The sequence below is a fragment of the Entamoeba invadens genome, assembly GCF_000330505.1.
Source record: "Entamoeba invadens IP1 unplaced genomic scaffold scaff_1105074724775, whole genome shotgun sequence".
In the NCBI taxonomy this organism is placed as follows: domain Eukaryota; phylum Evosea; order Mastigamoebida; family Endamoebidae; genus Entamoeba; species Entamoeba invadens.
In genome coordinates, this window is record NW_004443536.1 from 78,569 (window position 1) to 95,272 (window position 16,704).

Genomic DNA, 16,704 nt, shown 5'->3' on the forward strand with positions numbered 1-16,704 from the left:
ATATTAATGGTTTATAAAAATTTATCATTTTTTTTTCATTTTACCATTGAATTTTCTTTGAAAAACTAATTAAATTTGCATTGTTTATAAAAACCATTAATTTATAACAAAATTACTTGTTGTTTAAAATTTGTCTTTGATTAAATTTATTTTTGGAAATAATTATATTTTATAATAGTAAATTCATAGTAATATTATAACTCATTATATAGTTTTAAAAATGCCGCGGACACGAAAATAATAGAAAGGACACCATATACACAGGGAGGACGTCCTTTATAGCGGGAGGACGTCCCTAAACCACAAAGGACGTCCTTCGGCCGATATTCCCGTCCTTCGTCCCCATGTCCGTCCTTTCTCTTTATTTATTAAAAAAATTATAAATATAGAATTTAGAAGACTTTTATTGATCTTTTGAACCAAATTTGATTCAATATTATTTTATTATGTAATGTTAATAATATTTGTTTTTATAATAAATTCTTAAGTGACAATAGTTTTTATTTAATCATTTGTTTCTTTAAGACTTGAACTTATTAATGAACTTGAAAAAACACACCATTATATGAGTAAAACACGCCTTTTAAAAACGATATTAATAGGCACTAGTGGTGTAGGGAAGACTGCCTTAATCACCACATTTTGTTGTGAAAAATTTACCAACAATTACAAAGCGACAATTGGTGCGGATTTTGTGACAAAAAGTATGATTGTGGGAAACAAAGAGGTCTCCATGCAAATTGTTTGTTTTAGTTCATTACTATTTCTCCATTTCTTAAACCAACTGAATTAAATAATAGTGGGACACTGCGGGAAATGAGCGCTTTGTCTCTCTTTCTGTAGCCTTTTATCGGGGTGCAGATTGTTGTGGCTTAGTTTTTGACGTATCCAACGAGAAGTCGTTTGAACGGCTATTGTTTTGGAAGGACGAATTTCTACGTAACGCATGCACGTCACTTGGAGATGACAGGAAATACCCCTTTGTCATCATTGGCAACAAAACAGACAAACCTGCGGTGATAACCAGTGCGATGGTAGCCGAGTGGATTGTAGCAAATGATGTGAATGCGGTGTATATAGAGACGAGTGCATCCACTGGTGTTGGTGTTGACACTGCTTTCAACTGTTTAGCCAAAAAAGCTTTAGAGCATGACCCTGGTGATACTTTAACTTCTCAAGAAACTCACATTCAACCATTTTATGATGATGAAGATGACGACGATGAACGCGCGACGTGTTGTTAATCAATGAGTGTAAATCAACTAATAAAATATGTTATAATTGAAGCGTTGTGAATACTTCTGTTATTAATTCTACATCCCAAGAATAATAAAAAATACTATTTATTAAACTATTTAAACTAATTTAAAACTACAATAACAAAATTGCTTGAGACGTGCTAGAAGGAAGATGGTTGATCACTTCAGGAATAGTAATTTCTCCCCGCTATTGGCGTTCCTTCTAATTTGTATTTGACAAAAGTCGATTCGTCGGTCTGAAGTGCTATTTTCTGTAACACTTCGAAAGTGATGTCCATCTTATTATTTTTCACGTCGTCGTCGTATTCGGCTTCAGTGATTTTCTGTATTGATTGTCGCGTCTGTGTTTGTATCCCCGGGACTTCGACTGACAAATTCTCAAGTATCGCAATGATCTTCGCTAGCGACATATTCGGACATATATTTTTCCGCGCTTCGGCGTCTGCCAAAACAGACTTATCACCCAACAGCAACACACGTGAGATCTCCGAAATTGGTTCAAATGGACTCTTTTCTTTAATATTGAAGATGTGCTTCTTCCTGAAGTAATCATTTAAATAAGAAAAGACCATCGTCGCGTTCATCCCAATTTCAAAGGTGCAATTTCCCTTTTGTGGGTTGACAACTTCGTCAACAAAATACGCGTTAATTAGACTCACCAAGTCCTTTGCAAAGACTTCGCTCAGACCGTTTAACACCCGCATACTCTCAAATGTCTTTCGCGACTCTTCAATAAACGAAACTAACTCGTCGCACTTCACCAATTTCCTCTCAAACACATTCTCGATCACACTCTTGACTCCGATGCGTGTGATTGTCAAAATTCGTTGATATGTAGTTGACACGGGTTCAATCAAGACTTTGATGTATTTAGCCATGGTCGAGTTCTTCATCTTCTCTCCCGTCTTTAAGACCAACACGGCAAGTCTTGTCAATGAAGAAAAGAGGTAAGTGGCCTGTTTGATATAAAGCATCTCACTCTTCGACACTTCATTCATTGCTGTTGTTGTTCGCATTAACACCTCTTCATTCCCTTCAAACGCTTTAAACTTGAGTAACACATAAAACATGACTTCTGTCATCATAGGATTCGTTAGTGGAGTGCTTTGCGCGTCCAAATCAAATTGCATTAAACTGGAGACTTGACTGATGTCATTAATAAATTTGTCGATTTTGGGGTCTACAGTTGCTTGTTGTGGCGATACAAACATCTCAACATTATTAACTGCTTCTTTCCCAATGGCAGATCTCACACGTTGGTGCGCAGTTCTGACGATTCTCCGTTGCTCCATAGATGCGTATGAATCTGCTCGTGACCCATTTGCCCCTCTCTCATTTTGAGCAGATCTCGCTATGTCAGACGATATCTGTGACGACGCGGTGGTTACTTTAGAAGCTGATCTTGACGTCTTAGCACAAGAAGAAGTGGATGCCGTTTCTGGTAAAGTCGAACTTGGCTTCTTTGGGAGTGAGATGGTGTCGTAGATCTTTTCATCTGGAGAGAATTTGATGACTTCGACCTTCTCTTTGAAGGAAATGGTGTAAAAGAGTTGCATTGGAATCGACTTATATTGGAAGGAATAGTTCTGTTGGATAGGTGGGATGTTAATAATTTTCGACAAATTGATTGTAGTCTTCATGATCTCTTTCTTCTTGAGAGGCAACTTAATTTGGAAGACAAGTTCTTTATCTTTGTAGGTCTGTTCCTTTCGACTTTTTAATATGAAAGTGCTCACAAAGTGAAACGACTGTTCGATGGCTTTATTCACTTGAAACGGATTTGTGGTCTCGTTAACTGAACCACGAGTCACTGAACATGTCAAATACCCAACTTGTTCTAATGTGACCTCCGGAGCGGAGGAAAACACTTTGTGGATTTGCACTTTCACTTCAACTTTCTTGTGCGACATATTTTCTTCTTTTTTAGGTCTTTAGAACATACACCCCAACATTTTTTTATAGAAGATAACCATTCGCTAAGTAGGTGTTTTGTTTTTGATGTATACACGTTGAATTGTTTCATAGTTTTTTAGTTAGTTTGGTAATTAAAGGAAATGGTTGTTTATAGTAAGATTCTTTTACACTTTCCCCATTATATTCTTTTATTTTGCGTCTTTTTTTTTTATTTCTGTTTTTCACGTTTTATCATTTTTTGCAATACAACAGAAGTTCTTAATTAATAATATAGTTTAAATAATAATTAAATATAGTTATATTAATTTAAATAATATGTTGTGTTTTAACAAACAGCTTTTGGTTAACTTTTTAATTTCAGGATTGTTCCTTGAAACAAAAAATAATAAATTATTTAATATTTTTTACTATTATCATTGTAATGACATTCAGTTTTTAGTTTAGTTTAAAAAACCATAATTTTATTTTGTGAAGTTTCAATAAATCAAAATCATTAATGAGTTTTTAGGTTTTATTTTCAAGTTTTTATTTTCAGGTTTAATTACACAAATCAAATGTTTTGTTTTTTTGTATTTTAATAAAAATATTTTTTAAATTTTTTACTATTTATATATTAAAATATTATATAAACTAAACTAATATTTAGTTTTCTTTTTAAAAGATTAAAATGAAACAATTCATATTAATTTAAAAAACTATTTTTATAAAAGGAAATTTAAGATATAGAGATTATAATTTCTAGAATTGTTTAATAAAAATTGATACAATAAAAATTATTATAAAATGTATTATATGAATAATAATATATATTATTATTTAAAAAAAGAAAAAATACAAAACCATTTTTTTAATGTTTTTATGATAATTGAACAATGAATGACTTATTTGTTTTTTTTATTATTTTCCATATATACAGTAGGGAAAATGAACCTTAGCCCAGGAAATATACTTTAGCCCAAAGAAATTCCTATATTTTTCTTTAAAAACACGGGTTTTTACTAAAAAAATAAATATTTTAGAAAATTGACTTTTATATCAGTATAGTTTATTATTTTAATATAACAATAGAAATAAAGTAGTTTTTATTTGGGCTAAGGTTAATTTGCTGGGCTAAGGTTTAATGGACCAACTGTAATAATTAATAAATGATAATTATTCAATTCCAATGAAAAATATCAAACAAAATCTTATTTCTCAATTTATTCAAAAATTGCACATTTTATTGGGACCTACATTGACCACCACCACCACCTTTACCAAAAAATAATATTTGCCGCGAGTGTTTTTTAAAGGGAGTCCATTTTTCAGCCACTGTTTGTGCGTCCCCATGTCACCCACTTTCCTTGTCCGTACTGTGTGGACGCGGATGTGGTTCCCCCCCGCTTGCGGGGGGGTCAGGGGGGATCCGCGCCAAGGGAGGACTTGGAAAGTGGGTGAAACGGTGCACAAACAGACTGTTTGAGTGTGTCTTTAGAGCCTTCTTTTCAATGCTCCGTCTCACTTGGTTTCCACTAAATCAAGGTGAATTTTCGGCATTTTTTGAATTCGGGAACCAGACCTAATATTATCCCATTTTCCTATTTACTATAATTTTAATTTGAATATGATTCGAAATAGAAAAAATAAATCTATTTTAAGAGGTGGTAGTGGTGGTCAATGTAGGTCCCCATTTTATTTATTGAAAATTCAAAACATTTAAAATATTTTGTATAAGAGCTAAAATTTGTAAATTCTGTCATATTTTATTCAATCTGAAAATGCAATTCTAATAAAATCAAAAAGTATGTTCTATTTTTGGTAAAAAAATTATATTTATCCAAAATCATAAAGTTACAAATAATAACTTTTGATAGTTTTTTCTCTATTTGTAACCAAAACATATGAAAATATGACGAACTGACAATTACCTTGAAATGAACTCATTATAAATTGAAGAAATGAACTTTTTTGAAAGAAATGTTGCATACCAACCCATTCACATATAGTGTTGATACGACCAATAAATACGGTCTACCACTGATCCCGGACGAACACTGGGAACCACTTTTTGCTGAGTTGGGCAAGCAGTCGATTGGTCTATTAATGCAGCTTGACCCAACACATGCAGAGTTGTATCAAAAAGAGATTCCACAGACATTCAACGACATTCCAAAACAATTCAAAGATGCAATGCATGAGATGATGGCTGGTTGCTTCGATCAAAAAAGTAAGTTGTTTGAGATGATGACAAGAAATGTTATTGTCAAGTACGCCTCATACCTTAGATTTTTGATGGAGAGACGACTTTACAAAGAGAAGTTGGAATCAACCGACTTGTTGCCATCTCTCTTTGTGTTGGCATTGCCAAGAAGTGGGTCAACATTCCTTCATACAATTTTGTCATCAAATGCGTTGGCTGAAACAATGGCAATGTATGAGCATCTGGCGCCTGGTCCTTTCACAATGACAAGTCAGTCAAGAAAGAACTTTGGCAATCAACTTGTCTCTACTGTCCACAGTCACACCTCTACTTTGAACGAAGTTCATGTTCTCAAAAGTGCAGAACAAGCAGAAGAAGAACTCTTTTTCTTGGAAACACTTGGTCATTCATATTTATTCCCAAACGCAGTTCCACGATATGAAATGTATCGAAAAGGGATGTTTGAACGGAATTATGAATTTGCGTATGACCAACTGAAAGATCACATGAAAATGCATCAACTTGAGTTTTCTGTTCCTGCAACAAAACACTTTGTGATGAAAGGCGTCTCACATTTTGTTGCACTTTCTGGGATGCTGGAGACTTTTGGACAACTTTCAGACAACAACTACTTCATTTGGATTCACAGAGAACCCGTCGACGAAATCAAAAGTTTGTTGTTGATGTTAGAAGAGGCAAGAGGATGGTACTCCGATGACATTGGTTTTGATGATGAACACGACAAGGAGTGGATGGTCAAGAATGCAATTCAAGCAAACTTATTGAATCTGAAGAATTCACTTGCAATCAGAGATGCATGGATCAATGAAAATCCAGACCGCGCTTCACGTATCATCGATGTTGGGTTCAAAGACACAATTGCACACCCCGTTGAAACAGTCAAAAGAATATACACCCGTGTTGGTCTTGAATTCAACGACGAAACAGAAAAGAAGATTCTTGAAGCAGTCAAAAACGACCCACAAAAGCAATTCGGCAAAAAGAAAGAAAACCCATTCAAAATCAACGAGCAAGACATCAGACATACTTTCAAGTTCTACTACGACAGGTTCCCCTCTTACATGCCAAATTACTACGGCAATAACTAATTCTTCCTACTTTATTTAATTATCTCAACTTAATTCAACCAAATAATTTCTACACACACTTCAATTAATGTTTAAGATTAATGAATCAGGATTATAAGGTAGTATTTGTTTAAAGTGTTAATTAATTAATAATAATCAATCCTCCTTCATTTTCAAAACAATTTCACATAAACATCTCTGCCGCTCTTCTTTAGTCATACGGCGCATGTCGAACGGAATGATCTCTTTGTTGCAGATTAAAACACCGACATCCAAGTCGCCTTTCATGCTGACAATCTTTCCTGTTAAGTCGTTCTCTCTTCTATACAGTTAGTTGATACTCTTAAAACCTCAATAACTTATAGTACAACAAACTTGAAGTTCATCTGTGTCTGCGCCTGTTTTTTCACTTCATAAATTTGACCATCGAGTTTTTCGGAGAGTGCTTCATGCTTCTTGAGAAGGTCTTTTCTTTGTTTAATAAGTTGGTCGAGGTGAGCCGACAGTTGAAAGAGCAGAGGTGTTTGTTTAATGATTTCAGTTTTCTTGTCAGTGTTTAAGTCAATCCTCAGTGCGGCTTCTTTCTCTTCACTGATTTTGGCTTGTGCCAACAGTTCGTTTGAGAGGAATAATACCTTTTGTCTTTGCAACAACATTGCCTCATCTGCAGCGAGTATATGTGCCTCTTTTTTGATGTTTCCGAAATACATGACATCCGTCAGTCGAGCCATTTCGTTTGCGTCTCTGACGACTTCCGAGTCGAACATTGATTTTTCGTTCATCACCTTCAAATGTCAAAAAAAGTTTTTGCCTTTTTTCTTCTTATTTGGGGTGTTGAAATGATAATAAAAAAGTCTGAAAATGATAAAAAATAAGATACAACAATTTTAAAAATGCTAACAAAAAGAACAATTGGAAATCAACCAAAAAATTTAGGGTTTGACGAACACGTCGAAATGAAAATCACACGGAGTAGTCTGTCTTAGATTTTTGATGGGTAAAGGAACACTTTAACGTTTTCACCAATGGCTTTTGGTGGGAGGTTGTGTGCAAAACGAGCTCTGACGGCACCAGCGCATCCATGGGCAGCAACAACGGTTCCATAAATAGCTCTGACAGCTGGCTTCTTGCTGCCTTTCTTCACGGCGACTTTGTATATGTAAGCGCAACGCTTTCCAATGTAAAACTCGGTGTCTTCTTTCATGTTGACACCGTCGATGTGGAGGATGGCGACGTTCGGGTAAATGTTTCTTTGTCCTCTTCTGTATCCAGCAAACACGGCATTGGTATATAATCTTGGTACTTGCATCTCCCATTTTCGAGTTACCCTCCACCCTTTATGAACTTACTATTCGTCTAGTTCATGTATTCTATTTCATTAGCTTTTTCTCTCGTAGTAACATCCCGTATATTCCCATGTGTTTGAAACATTATAATTTGATTGTATTATTACCTCAAAATAATTATTAAAAATTCTCATCATACAAAATCAAATCGTGAAGTGATGAAGCCAACACCTGTAATGGACGGCGTTGTTGTATTCTCTTCGTGTACAGTCGATGTCGTACGCAATGTATTTCCTCCTGATTTTGTGTACCCAAAACACTTCGGGGAGTATTGCAACGAAGAAAAGGTCCTCGAATTCCAAGTCGCAATATTCACTGACGACAAGAACAACAGACAATACGGCCATCTCATTGGCATCGACAACCAACTTTCTCTGATTGTGTTTACAACCAAGTTTGTCACACCATTTTTCACTCTTGTTTCACCACAAATGTCTGACTTAAAGACTTTGGGTGTCTTTCTTTCGATACTTCATGGCAAAATTGGCCGAGACGTATAAACAAGACCAGAAACAGTTTGAACGGACCGTCGACTATTTCCTGCACTACAAAGTCTCCCCATCAACTACTTACATCAGCCACCCTGCGTCTAATGTGCTGTTTGGCCCAATCCCACCTCGGAGCGGGATATATACAGACGCGTTTGGCTACTTGGCTTCTATTGACAAAAACACTTTGCGGTGTTTGTTAGTGTCGATCCTCAACGAGCGGCGAATTGTCGTTGTCGGGAATACCAACACCGAAATTTCAGTTGCCGTTTTATTGTTACTGGAAGTGATCGAGCCGTTTGAATGGGTCCACCTCCTCATAACGCATTTGCCAAGTTCAATGAAGTCGATCACACAAAGTCCGATGCCTTACATCATCGGGATGTGTCGCGCCGACTTCTTTGAAATAAATAACGACGTCATAGTCTTCGACGTGAACAGCAAAACAATCAAATCGACTGACGTTACCACAACGCAAAAGGACATCGACCTCTTTCCAAAGAAACTGTTCGACCAACTCACAGACGCGATTGAAGAAATCGATAAGATGCCAAAAACGCAGAAAGAGAAGAGGGAGCTTTATAAAATTAAATTCACACAATTCATTTGGGCAATCATTGAGCAAGTCAACAAAGAGGTCGAGTTATCGTACGAAAACGATAAAGTAGTTGGCAAATTTAACGAAGACAGCTTTATTAAAAATTCGGACTCGGACGTCCAGGAGTTCCTGAAAATCTTCAAACGCACGTCGCTCCTCAGAAACTTTGTCGACAGAATTGTAAATGACTTCGCCGCCCATCCCCTCCAGTCTCACTTTAAATAATTGCTTTTTGTTTCCCAAAACTGCATGTTGCTTTTGTATTGGCAAATGAAATTTTGGTTTAAAAGAACCATTTCTTTTACTAAAACTTTGAGAAAGAAAATGTGAAAAAAGAAACTCGAAATAATAGAATAAATGAACAAACCACAAATAGGAATCGATCGTGTTTTAACTAAACGAGAACATAACGCAATCCTTACATACCTTAGTACTACGGAAGTAATCAAATTTTCAATGATAAACCATTTTTGTCAAGACGCCGCTTTGTCAATAACAAAACACACCACTCCACACGCAAACGTTCTTTTTCTAACTGAAAAATTCCCGTTGCTGACTCAAATCAATTGTAGACTTTCTAACCTCCCCGTTAAAACACAACTACCAACCTATGTTAGACTCGAAATTCTTTGCGACAGTAATGTGCTTAAATCTACACTCGAATTTCACGCAGAATGTGTTGAAGAGTTATCAGCAAAGGATTCTGATTTGTACATTCCGTTTCCTTCATTTCCACACTTGACGTCGTTGTGTGTAAGATACACCCAAAAGTTTTCTGAATTTTTGCCACAAACAATCCAAGCATTACCAAAGCTGAAAAAACTTTCCCTTTCATCTATCACAACTGATATGTTCACATCAATTACTTCACTGACAACATTCACTGATTTGAAAGATGTTAAGATAGATTTTCTTGAATTAAAACGAACAACACTTTCCAATTTTATGGATGCACTTAATAACATGCCAAACATCGATTTTGTTGTGACAATCCATATGAACACATTCCAAACGTTGGGCTATGATCAGATTGACAGTGTTTTAGACTCAAACATAAACACAACAGTCTTCTTTCACAACGTGGATCTACGCGACGTGTCGGCGAAAGATACGTGGGAGTATATCATGGCAAAGGTGTATGGTGACCCCCTCAAGTTTTTCTTGGTCTTTACACCAACCAAATTCCCGTGGTTTAACCAAGAGATGATGAACTTCTTCTTGTCCAAGTACCTCCCAGACTATCCACAAATGACAGTAACTCGGCGGCTTGAAGAGAGGGTTGAAGCACTCGAATTATATGACAAGGTGGAATTTACACGACCACCCAAAGACATTTCTTTGTGCAATGGGTTGAGTGACGTCTTAATCGAAGTTGGATACGGAGAGAAGACCCGACGAGAGAGGTTTGAGTTGGACATGTCTCGGTGTCCCTCAGTCACCAAACTTGCAGTGGAGAGTCTCGAAATACCCCGATTTGTTCTTGGGCCAAATCTGAAAGAACTCGAAATTCGTAAATCCCTTTTCTTAATTGGAGACTTAACCAACGATGGACTGACAAAACTCATTCTCAAAGAAGATAACTTCGATGACTTACTTATTTCAGAGCACTTGTGCTCTCTTGAGGTCCACCAATGCACATCAAAGGGCAACGGTGTACTTCTTGGAAAATGCACGACACTTTCAGAAATACTTTTTGATGGATTTTCCTCTAATATCTCTTCGTCCATTCCGTTAAACTCAATCTCGGTCACTCTCAAAAACATCTCAGGGAATTATGAGATGTTGGATTTTTCGAAAAGTGAAAAGTTGAGGTTTCTCAAAATTGAGAACATGACCGGTTTGGGCACTTTGATTATTCCGTCTTCTTTGGTGTCTCTTGACCTTTTCCAAGTCGGGGTTTCGCAAGTTGACACTTCCCAGATTTTAAAACTGACAAACGTTTTGTTGGGAGATTGCTCAAAACTTGAAACAATGATTTTGTCGTCTTCTGTAAGCACTTTGGAGTTGAAAAAATGTTATATAAAACATTTTTCGGTGATGAATGGGGAAATGATGTATAATCAAGTTAGTAAGATTAAAGTCAGTGAAATGGCTGTTTGCCCGACTTTTGGGGCTTTTCCGAATCTTAAGGAGATTGAGATGAGTGAGTCCATTGTTGACAACACCATTGTTTTTCCACAAAAACTCAAGAAATTTACAGGAACTAATTGTATCATGCAAAGTTTGAATTATGCAGCGTGTACAGAGTTATCAGAGATTTGTGTTTGTTTGATATTGTATTAGTTTATTATAAAATATATCAAAAAGATTTTATAAAAAAATAAAATATTTTATGTATTTAAAATAAATTCAAATGAGATTGCGATTGTTGGAACGAACAAATATTTAAGGCTTAAAATTTAATTGACATAATTTTCTTATTATATTATTTTTGAAAAGTATATTGACTACAAGACGTTTGATGTGTACGCAAAAGAAACGAACTTCCCCAACTCACTGGAGGACCTTCACTTGACATATTTATCTTCGTTGGTTCCCGAGTTAAAGAGTTTGAATCACTTAACTAAACTGACTAATGTATCCATATCATGTGTTCGATGTTCAGAACTTGATCTTTCGTACTCAACCAACCTCCAAAAACTCGAAGTACTTGGTGTTAATTTTACGACAACAAAACTACCTGTCTCACTTAAAGAAATGTCACTCAAATTTATACTTAACCCACTCACGCTCTTCGACTTTAATAACCTCACGTTACTAACTTCACTGGAAATTCGGACATGTTCGCCTAAAGTGCTTACACTTCCAACATCATTGAATTCCCTCTCCATAAACTGCTCACCACAAGTCGTGGTTGAGAAAAGTATGATTGAACCTTTGTCATTGCTGACCCAACTAATTCTTATTGATGTAACCCTCCCAACCCCTATTATTGTCGACGATTTCCCAATGATCAACAACCTTTCTACAACAATTCTTATCCGCAAAAGTGGTTCTTCAGTATATTAGCAAAATTTGGATTGATTGTGTTGTTTTTATATTCAAAAAGGTTTTACTTTTATTTTAAACAATGATATAATAATACACATATTATAATATATTATAATATAATAATTAATTTTTTTTTTTAAAATATAGTACCTGTCTGTAATCCGTTTTGATCTATTTTTGTATTATAAAATAATTTTGTTATAGTAAAATAAACCATTTTATAGTTAAATTGTAACAATTTGAAATATTAAAATTAAAACATAATTTCAAAACAAAAAAACAACTATTAATCAATAATACAATTAATTATAATTTCTAATTAGTTTTTAGAAGAACAAATCCACAAGATATATAAAACAATAAATGGGAGTTTATAAATTGAGTCATGCAAAGCATCCATTGTATGACTCAATAAGTTGAAAAAGTTTATTGAAAAAAATAAAGATTTATTGGCGACTCAGTTAGAACATAGTTGAACTGAACATTAAGGACATTGTGTTTGTTACAATACTACTAGGTTATTGTATTGAACTAAATCAATGAAATAAAATTGTGAGATGAAATGGTAATCAATATTAATCATTCAAAATGATACAAAATGGGTGTTATTATTACTTGTTAACAATGACAAATAAAGAGTAATACTCAACACAAGTAAAAGGTAAAGAGAACATTGTGGATATTTTGTTTGATGGTGTTAATACAAATTTGGGAAAGGCATTTAACGGTTAATTTTCAAAATGTTTGTTTTTTCACGATCTATCGAGTCAAAAAAAATATTTAATTTGTTTAAAAAAATTTTGAAACGTCGAGTTCCTTATTTGAACAAAATTGAGAGATACCAATGATTAAAATTCTATAAGAATAGAACTATTAGATATTTAAAACCATTTATAATAAAATGTAGTATTAAAAATAGAACAAAACAACTTAATTTATTGATTAAAAACTAAAGTGGACTTAACTCTTTGTTGAGGAGAAGAATATTGTAATGTTGACAACAGTGAACCAGTGTCTAATGACCACGCAAAATTTCTTCCGTCTGTGTAGCTCATTAAAAGAATACATAACGGGAAAAAATACTCAACCGAAGTGAGTGGCGAAGGGAGAGGTGGTGAGAAAATGACGACTTTTGAGTATAATAAATCGTATACAATAACTGAACTATTCACATCGATTATTAACACTAAATAGGGATGTGTCGATGGAAATTCTTTAACACATTTGACTGAAGTCATTTGATTGTTAGTGATAATCATTTGTTCATTGCTCGATAAGTCGATTGATAGAACTTCTCCCGATTCGCAGCCCACCACCAAGTACACTGGAAACTCTCCTATGATCAGAGACGTTGTAATCGTATCTTCAATTGTTATCTGCGATGACTCTTTTGTCTTTTTAGTGATGATGGATATATCGTGTGGTTTCACCACGACTTTGTATAATTCGTTTTCATGGAGTGTCATTTACTTTTTTGTAGATTTTTTTATTCTTCTTCTTTTAAATTAATACTAATATAAATTATTATGAGATTTTAATATATAATAAATTAAACTATTATCAATATTAAAATGATATTGTAATTTATAATTAATTAATCTTATGATTCTTTTTTTTTTGTATAACATTTTTTTCGAAAAAAATTGTTTTGTAAATGAAAACGCCAATACCGTTAGTGTTTTAATTAAAACATTTCCAAAAATTGAAGAAAAAAAGGAAAAATGATAAATTATTGTATGTACAAATAGTTTGTAACTTTCAAAAGTTATTCATTTGTTTTCTGATTTTTTTGATGTTCTTTGGTGATAGACATTTTGTAAATAAATATGGCGAAGCGAATGCTGTTTACATTTCAAAATATCACAAGGAAAGTTTTTTTTGATAAATTTTAAGTTCAAAAAATAAACAAAAAAATATTTTTAAATTATATAAAAAACCTTAGAAATAAACATAATATTTTATAGATATAATAAGAATAGTATTAATAATTTTTTAATCTAAAAAACAATTTTAAGTAAAAATCCCATAAAATGGAAAAAATACACAACCAATTTATAATCAAAAAATAATAATTATAACTAATTATTTCATATGAAACATTAATCAACGAAAGGGGTTAATAAAGTCGAAGAACCTAATAATATTATTGGACTACTTTTAATGTAAAAGCTAAAAAACGACAACACCCATTTACACACCAGTAGTTTCATTGCAACAATCACCCAGTGACATTTTTTCTTTGTTTTTTAGTTCAGAAATGAAAAGATTAATCATTGAATGTAGTAATGGGGTTGGAAAAGTCTTATTCAATGATAAATGGATTGATGTAGACATCATTGAATTGGATGAATTTTTGGGAATATTGTTATATATGGGTGTTGTGAATGATAATAAAAAAAGTATCCGCTTTTTATTTGGAAACACATATGGAAGATCTATTTACAAAGCAATAATGTGTGAACAAAGGTTTTTACAAATATTGGCATCATTAAGATTCGACACTGGAGCACAAGAACGTGTAAAAATGAAGTTGAAGCGAAAAAGGAAAAAACATAAAATGGAAGAAGATGACAATGATAAACCAGATGATACAACATTCATGACAAAAAAAGTGAAATAGAAGGATGAAAAAAAGATTATGGTTGTTATTCCCACATATCAAAATTTTATGAAATAAATGAATTAAAAAATACAAAAAAATAAACAAAAAACACATAAAAACGTGTTCAAAATTGAAAATCTTGTATTTGATGATGAACAAGTTGAATGTTTTGTTGAAGATGAAACAGTCGAAATAAATACTGAAAACGATATTTGTGACGAAAAACATTATTTTAAAATAAAAAATTTAATGAATTTATTTTCATCAAATATAAAAACATTTGGTAAAAACATTATAAGTGGAAATTCTATATGTATAGATGAGCAGCTTATAAAATTTTTTAAAAGGTGCAATTTTAAACAATTCATTCCCTCTAAACCAGGAAAATATGGCATCAAAATATGGACAATGGTCGACAATGACACTGGAATTGTGTGTAATTCAGAATTGTATTTGGGAAGAGTGGATCACAACGAAAAAAATTATATCGAAAATCTTGCATTAAGAATAGTAGAGGGTGTGGAAAAAACCAAGAAAGCAAAGAAAGTTCAATGAAAGGCGTTACATTATATGTTGATAATTTGTTTACCACTGTTGATTTGGCACTTAAATTGAAAAATAAAGGTATTGATATTGTCGGAACATGCAGGAAAGGGAGATCTTTTGTACCAAAGATTTGTGATGAAAAACGGCCTGAAAAAATTTTTGTAGCACTTCAACTTGAAAAAGAAGAAAAAACTGGGAAGGCCCCTCTTTTTCAACTTTTTATTCTCAATTATTACGACAAGAAAAATAAAAGTGTAACTATGTTATCTTCAAAAAAGAGCTTTTTTATTTTGACAAAAATAAACGTTTGTTTGGAATTCAACATGATTATAATAATGGAATGGGTGGTGTAGATATGCTTGACAAAATGGTTCGAATGTATACTTGCAAAAGAGCCACAAGAAGGTGGCCGTTGGCATTATTTTTTATATAGTTGACATTTGTGCCTATAATTCATTTAAAATATCAGGAAAAAATGATCGGGAGAATTTTTTGTTGGAATTAGCAAAAAGTCTTTTTGCAGATAATTCAATTCGTCGAGTTCACACAACTAAAGGATCTTATTTCAGCTGTTTGGTTGAAACGGGAATAATTGGAGAAGAAAATTTTGTGAAATTTTTTGAAGAAAAAAATGTACTTAAAATTCCAAGATCGCCTTTTTATTGTATGGAACGCATTGTTTATATCGATTCAATTAACCCTTACATTGAAGTGAACACACGAGTTAACACAGATGGTAAACAACGGGAAATGGAATGTGAGGATTCTGGTGTTGGGGAAGTAGACGTGATCAAATCAAAGCGTAAACGAGGGAGAAAACGAGGTTTTTTAAAAACGGATTCAGTATTTCCACGGTATAAATCTCCAAAAGATTGTCATTGTTGCAGAATATTAAACGAACAAAAGAATGGGTGTTTGAGGAGTGACATTGGATGTATGTGTTGTAAAAACACCACATGTTGTCAACATCGGGTTATAGTGTGTTTGGTGTGTTATAATTGCATAATTTTTAAAATTATGTCAAGTTAGTTAATTCAATAACATTTTTATTTTTGATATTAGATATTTTGAAAATTGTTTTATTTTGACAAGACTCATTTTTTTACAAAAAAATAAAAAATTGTGTTTTATTTAAAACACTAACAGTATCGTAAGGTTAAAAATCGGAATCAAAGCAAAAAAGTAGGAAGAATTAGTTATTGCCGTAGTAATTTGGCATGTAAGAGGGGAACCTGTCGTAGTAGAACTTGAAAGTATGTCTGATGTCTTGCTCGTTGATTTTGAATGGGTTTTCTTTCTTTTTGCCGAATTGCTTTTGTGGGTCGTTTTTGACTGCTTCAAGAATCTTCTTTTCTGTTTCGTCGTTGAATTCAAGACCAACACGGGTGTATATTCTTTTGACTGTTTCAACGGGGTGTGCAATTGTGTCTTTGAACCCAACATCGATGATACGTGAAGCGCGGTCTGGATTTTCATTGATCCATGCATCTCTGATTGCAAGTGAATTCTTCAGATTCAATAAGTTTGCTTGAATTGCATTCTTGACCATCCACTCCTTGTCGTGTTCATCATCAAAACCAATGTCATCGGAGTACCATCCTCTTGCCTCTTCTAACATCAACAACAAACTTTTGATTTCGTCGACGGGTTCTCTGTGAATCCAAATGAAGTAGTTGTTGTCTGAAAGTTGTCC

At 33.6% G+C, this 16,704-nt stretch overlaps 9 protein-coding genes across 9 annotated transcripts; 4 read left to right on the forward strand and 5 right to left on the reverse strand.

Moving 5' to 3' along the window:
- Positions 1-565: 565 nt before the first annotated feature.
- EIN_397580 (GTP-binding protein yptV5, putative) lies at positions 566-1,244 on the forward strand (the record flags this gene model as incomplete). The annotated part of the gene is made up of 2 exons (XM_004258581.1): positions 566-742; positions 801-1,244. The coding sequence occupies 2 exons, from the start codon at positions 566-568 to the stop codon at positions 1,242-1,244; spliced, it is 621 nt and encodes a 206-aa protein (XP_004258629.1).
- Positions 1,245-1,423: 179 nt separating this feature from the next.
- On the reverse strand, positions 1,424-3,169 carry EIN_397590 (hypothetical protein; the record flags this gene model as incomplete). The annotated part of the gene is made up of 1 exon (XM_004258582.1): positions 1,424-3,169. The coding sequence occupies one exon, from the start codon at positions 3,167-3,169 to the stop codon at positions 1,424-1,426; it is 1,746 nt and encodes a 581-aa protein (XP_004258630.1).
- A 1,960-nt stretch (positions 3,170-5,129) lies between these two features.
- On the forward strand, positions 5,130-6,461 carry EIN_397600 (hypothetical protein; the record flags this gene model as incomplete). The annotated part of the gene is made up of 1 exon (XM_004258583.1): positions 5,130-6,461. The coding sequence occupies one exon, from the start codon at positions 5,130-5,132 to the stop codon at positions 6,459-6,461; it is 1,332 nt and encodes a 443-aa protein (XP_004258631.1).
- A 135-nt stretch (positions 6,462-6,596) lies between these two features.
- On the reverse strand, positions 6,597-7,222 carry EIN_397610 (hypothetical protein; the record flags this gene model as incomplete). The annotated part of the gene is made up of 2 exons (XM_004258584.1): positions 6,597-6,762; positions 6,816-7,222. The coding sequence occupies 2 exons, from the start codon at positions 7,220-7,222 to the stop codon at positions 6,597-6,599; spliced, it is 573 nt and encodes a 190-aa protein (XP_004258632.1).
- Positions 7,223-7,422: 200 nt separating this feature from the next.
- EIN_397620 (60S ribosomal protein L35A, putative) lies at positions 7,423-7,749 on the reverse strand (the record flags this gene model as incomplete). The annotated part of the gene is made up of 1 exon (XM_004258585.1): positions 7,423-7,749. The coding sequence occupies one exon, from the start codon at positions 7,747-7,749 to the stop codon at positions 7,423-7,425; it is 327 nt and encodes a 108-aa protein (XP_004258633.1).
- A 195-nt stretch (positions 7,750-7,944) lies between these two features.
- On the forward strand, positions 7,945-9,097 carry EIN_397630 (hypothetical protein; the record flags this gene model as incomplete). The annotated part of the gene is made up of 2 exons (XM_004258586.1): positions 7,945-8,180; positions 8,233-9,097. 2 exons carry the CDS (start codon positions 7,945-7,947, stop codon positions 9,095-9,097), a joined length of 1,101 nt encoding a protein of 366 aa, XP_004258634.1.
- A 132-nt stretch (positions 9,098-9,229) lies between these two features.
- On the forward strand, positions 9,230-11,881 carry EIN_397640 (hypothetical protein; the record flags this gene model as incomplete). The annotated part of the gene is made up of 2 exons (XM_004258587.1): positions 9,230-11,134; positions 11,327-11,881. The coding sequence occupies 2 exons, from the start codon at positions 9,230-9,232 to the stop codon at positions 11,879-11,881; spliced, it is 2,460 nt and encodes an 819-aa protein (XP_004258635.1).
- A 917-nt stretch (positions 11,882-12,798) lies between these two features.
- On the reverse strand, positions 12,799-13,329 carry EIN_397650 (hypothetical protein; the record flags this gene model as incomplete). Its single annotated transcript, XM_004258588.1, has 1 exon — positions 12,799-13,329. One exon carries the CDS (start codon positions 13,327-13,329, stop codon positions 12,799-12,801), a length of 531 nt encoding a protein of 176 aa, XP_004258636.1.
- A 2,874-nt stretch (positions 13,330-16,203) lies between these two features.
- On the reverse strand, positions 16,204-16,689 carry EIN_397660 (sulfotransferase, putative; the record flags this gene model as incomplete). The annotated part of the gene is made up of 1 exon (XM_004258589.1): positions 16,204-16,689. A coding segment is annotated over one exon (486 nt), but the record flags the coding sequence as incomplete, so codon positions are not given.
- Between the last annotated feature and the right edge of the window lie 15 nt (positions 16,690-16,704).